We start from the raw sequence: 4,038 nt of genomic DNA, 5'->3' as shown, positions 1-4,038 counted from the left end.
AACGTGATCCCAGAGGATAAACAGAAGCTGTGGGACATGGAGGAGAACGCGCTAGAGCAGCACCAGTGAGTAGCACGCACGCGCACGCACACACGCACACACACACGCACGCGCACGCGCACACGCACACACACGCGCACGCGCACACACACGCACATGCGCACACACACTCTAACCAACGTCCTCCTCCTCTGTGTTCCCAGGACGGTCTTGACGGCGTTCTCTGAGCTCGCGTTCCAGACCCAGAACCTGGAGCATCAGAACCAGGAGCTGAGGCTGCTCCTGCAGGAGACGCTCTCCTGGACCAGTTCCTCACAAGGTCACAGATAGAATTTAGAGACAAATTCCCCCCCCCGATTTGCATGTTTTTGCCGGTGGAACCCGGATAGAACCCAAGCAGGAACGGGAAGAACATGTCAGGCATCAGCGCTACCCGCTGCTCCACCGCTCCGTCCTGATGTTTCAGCTTCATAAGCGTGGAATGGCATCTGGACAGTCATCAAATAAAAGCGTGTCCTCTCAGTGTCCAGAAGCCGTCTCGCTGCTTCTTTCACCGAACGCTCGGCGACCTCTGACATCAGCCACAATTAGCCTCGATTAGCTAGTTAGCTAGTTCTGACAGCAGTAATACTGAAACCGGTACTAATGGAAAGAAAGAGTCATTACTCTTTGGACGGGGGTTCTTAGTATTTGGACCGGTTCTCCACGGGTCTGGGTCGACTGGAGGAGGTGGAACATCCGTCCAGATCTCTGAAAAAATACTATTTTTAATTAATTTCTGAAATTATCTGGTAAATAATAATCATACTAATATACAATTTATTAGTATAACAAAGTACGTAGTGCTAAAAATTAAAATGTATTTGACGTAGAAGAGGCGATTAATTATATTAGTCGCGTTTCAAGCGGAAGTGACGTAGGCGACTTCCTGACTTCCTGGATACAGTTGCTATAACAATTCGGAGGCTGAACTGTTGCGAACGTTCCTGATTGTTTGAGAATGGCTTCCGACTCGCGGAGCAAGAGAGACCCGGGCGGGTGTTACACCTTCTCCAGCCGACCCAGACTCGTGGAGAACCGGCCCAGAAACAGAGAACCTCCGTCCGAAGAGTAATCAGCGTTTCACTGTTACGAGCTAACTGCCGTCAGAACGAGCTAACGCGCTAACTAGCTAGTATCCGCTGTCTCTCCCCAGGAATCCTGCTAGCTATGGGAACATCATGCACGACCGGCGCGTGGTCCGAGGAAACACCTACGCCCAGCGCACCGTTCCGGTTCCGGCCGTACGTACGAGCGTCCCTTTGGCTCGCCGGATGCCGGATCTCTGCTTTCACTGACACCGAGTCTCACCCGCCGTTCAAAGGCGACTCCGCCAGACGGCGCTGAAACACAGAGACGCTACGAGGCGAACAGGAAACGCGTCACGGCGTGGCTCGGGCCGTCCACGCCGGAGCCCGTGCCGGGCCGCCGGCACATCGACGTCCAGACAGGTCCGGGACGTCCGCCGGAACCACTCCAGAGCTTTGGCGTCTGCGGCGTCGTTCATTGGTCCCGCTGACCTTTGCTTCCAGAGCGTTACCTCGAGGAGCTGAGCGGCGTGATCGAGCTGAGCGACACTCAGTGCCAGACCGACGACTTCCTGGACCGACCCGCAAGTCCGTTATTCGTACCGGCCCAAACCGGCCAGGACGCCGCCACGCAGGTGGAGGAGGGGGACGTAGGTGACCGCGTTCAAACGGTGCTCTCGATCTGGAGCCGGGCTCTAGCGCCTCCATCGGGGGCCGGTTTGTTTGATGTTTGCAGGTTGGATTAAACGCGTTCACATCTCCCCCCCCCCATCCTCTGCAGCTGTTTGACTTCGATAGGGAGGTGCAGCCGCTGTTGGAGGTCCTGGTGGGGAAGACGGTGGAGCAGTCCCTCCTGGAGGTGCTGGAGGAGGAGGAGCTGGCCGGCCTGAGGGCCCAGCAGAGGGCCTTCCGGGAGCTCCGGAGCATCGAGGAGGTGGAGGTGCAGCGGCTTCAGGAGGCGGAGCGGCGGCGCAAAGAAGAGAACGTATGCAGACGCTCCAGAAACCCAACGTCGGACTCGACGTCGCAGCGTCACAGAACCCACAGAGGTAGCCCAGTGTTCTGCTGAAGAATCCACGTCTCCCCCCCCAGGAGCGTCGGGTCGCCCAGCAGAGGGAGGCGCTGGAGAGAGAACGAGAGGTTGCAGAGAAGATCGCTGCCAGGGCGTTCAGCCGGCAGTACCTGGCCAGCCTGGTGCCGACGACCTTCACCTCCCTGAGGAGCGACGGCTTCTTCTACGACCCCGTGGAGGACGGTCAGTGTCCCCCGCCCCCGCCCCCGTCCCTGTCCCTGTCCGCTCCGTCCGCTCAACGTCTCTCCCGTTTGTGGCTCTGGTTTCAGACGTGAGGACTAACTTCATGCCGTGGCTGACGGAGCAGGTCAACGAGCGTTTGGTGAAGAAGGCAGCAGCGAGGCGGCTTCTGGACGGTGAGAGGAGACGCTTTCATTTGATGTCGGTCCACCTGTACAACGTGAGCGGGGCGCCCTCTAGAGGCTCCTTCTGGACATTACGGTGACCAAACGTGTCCGTCTCGTTTCAGATATAATCTACGAAGTCGCCAAGAAGAGGCTGCCGATGACAGAGACAGAGGGACAGTCCAAAGACTGAATATTTAATGACTTGTATAAATCCACATTTTGATGAATAAAATGAAGGTAAAGCTGCTTACTGCCCCCTAGTGGTTTAATAAAAGGTTTGGTCGCTTTGCTAGCTGGAAACATCAAGCATCAAGTTCAAACTTAGAAAGAATCCTTCAGGCTCTTAGCGACGCGACTCGTCGCTAACATGAAACATCCAAGCTCAGCTTCAGAGTCACTTTATTTGAAACTGCCAAAAACAGTCAGAAATAAATATTGCACACTTTTCAACGGACACAAACACGAATTCAAGTGCAAGCGATGAGTCTGGAACCGATGACACGCGCAATCCACGGAGACTAACACAGCGTGGGTCAAAGCAGGCAAATGTGAAGGAAACCTGCCCCCCCCCCCCCCCCCCCCCAATCACAGTCCTGCGTTGGGCTTAGTGCTAACAGGGCTGCTGGCTCGGTTTGGGAGGCGTCATGCTAACACGCGTGACCTCAGGAGTCACGTGACGCATGCAGAAGTAGAAAGTCTGGTAGAAAACAGGAACCGTTTCAGGCGCTTCGTTCCTCTCCGGGGATCCGATCGGATTCAGTCGAATCGTTCGTTGCAAGAAATCAGTTTTATTCTTTGTGCTTGTGCGCTTCTGCCGCTCATGATAAATATGAAGTATTTCATACAACGATTATTTGCAAATATATTGTGACATTTGCAGCCAAATTGAACTCTTAAAAAAAAAAAAAAAGACATCTCTGAGCTCAATGTTTGGTCCTCGGTCACTTCAAGGACGAGTCCAGATACAGATCTTTAGATTAGTTGGGCTAGGCCTGGATAGACAAATCAAACGACACCCCCCCCCCCCCCCCCCAGCTTCAGGCCCCCAGCAGCTTCTTGACCAGGTAGCCCGGCATGCTGTACAGGAAGAGGCCCAGCATGACGAGCAGCAGCAGCGCCAGCACCACCTTGATGATCAGCCACTTGTAACGGTTACACACCAGGTAGCGGATGGCTTTCAACGGGCTCAGGAACCACAGGAAGGTGGTGTCCGGACGACTGTAGAGGAGGGGGGGTGGGGAGGTGGGGGGGGGGGGAGAGACAGCCAGAGTCAGTAATGGTTCATCTCATGTTTGGGAGGGAAGACGGACATGAAGAACTCCTGAAGCACAAGGAATGTGCTGAGGGACGATGGACGAAGGATGGACGAAAGATGGACGATGGATGGACGATGGGTGGACGATGGATGGACGATGGGTGGACGATGGGTGGTGATGCTAACTCATAGCTAAAGCAACAGAGGAAGGTGAGAGAAGAAGCGGGACAGGACAGTCCAGGAAGGCGTTAGATAGACAAGCAGAGACAGCAAGGAGGGGGCGGAGCTACCGGCAGG

At 55.2% G+C, this 4,038-nt stretch overlaps 1 protein-coding gene across 1 annotated transcript; it reads left to right on the top strand.

Moving 5' to 3' along the window:
• The first annotated feature begins 1,000 nt into the window (after nucleotides 1-1,000).
• On the top strand, nucleotides 1,001-2,732 carry rsph3 (radial spoke head 3). The gene is made up of 8 exons (XM_068753958.1): nucleotides 1,001-1,110; nucleotides 1,196-1,313; nucleotides 1,379-1,490; nucleotides 1,572-1,717; nucleotides 1,849-2,052; nucleotides 2,160-2,322; nucleotides 2,409-2,495; nucleotides 2,609-2,732. The coding sequence occupies exons 1-8, from the start codon at nucleotides 1,001-1,003 to the stop codon at nucleotides 2,674-2,676; spliced, it is 1,008 nt and encodes a 335-aa protein (XP_068610059.1). The 3' UTR covers nucleotides 2,677-2,732.
• Nucleotides 2,733-4,038: the final 1,306 nt, after the last annotated feature.

The sequence above is a fragment of the Brachionichthys hirsutus genome, chromosome 20 (genome assembly GCF_040956055.1).
Source record: "Brachionichthys hirsutus isolate HB-005 chromosome 20, CSIRO-AGI_Bhir_v1, whole genome shotgun sequence".
Classification (NCBI taxonomy): Eukaryota; Metazoa; Chordata; class Actinopteri; order Lophiiformes; family Brachionichthyidae; genus Brachionichthys; species Brachionichthys hirsutus.
This window is presented reverse-complemented; position numbering and strand designations above follow the sequence as displayed.

Excerpts from the sequence above, each read along its gene's own strand:
- rsph3 (XM_068753958.1), top strand. The coding sequence starts at position 1,001 with ATGGCTTCCGACTCGCGGAGCAAGAGAGACCCGGGCGGGTGTTACACC. Across the intron at positions 1,314-1,378 it reads GCGTCCCTTTGGCTCGCCGG|GGCGCTGAAACACAGAGACG; the intron begins ATGCCGGATCTC and ends ACTCCGCCAGAC. Across the intron at positions 1,718-1,848 it reads CGCAGGTGGAGGAGGGGGAC|CTGTTTGACTTCGATAGGGA; the intron begins GTAGGTGACCGC and ends CATCCTCTGCAG.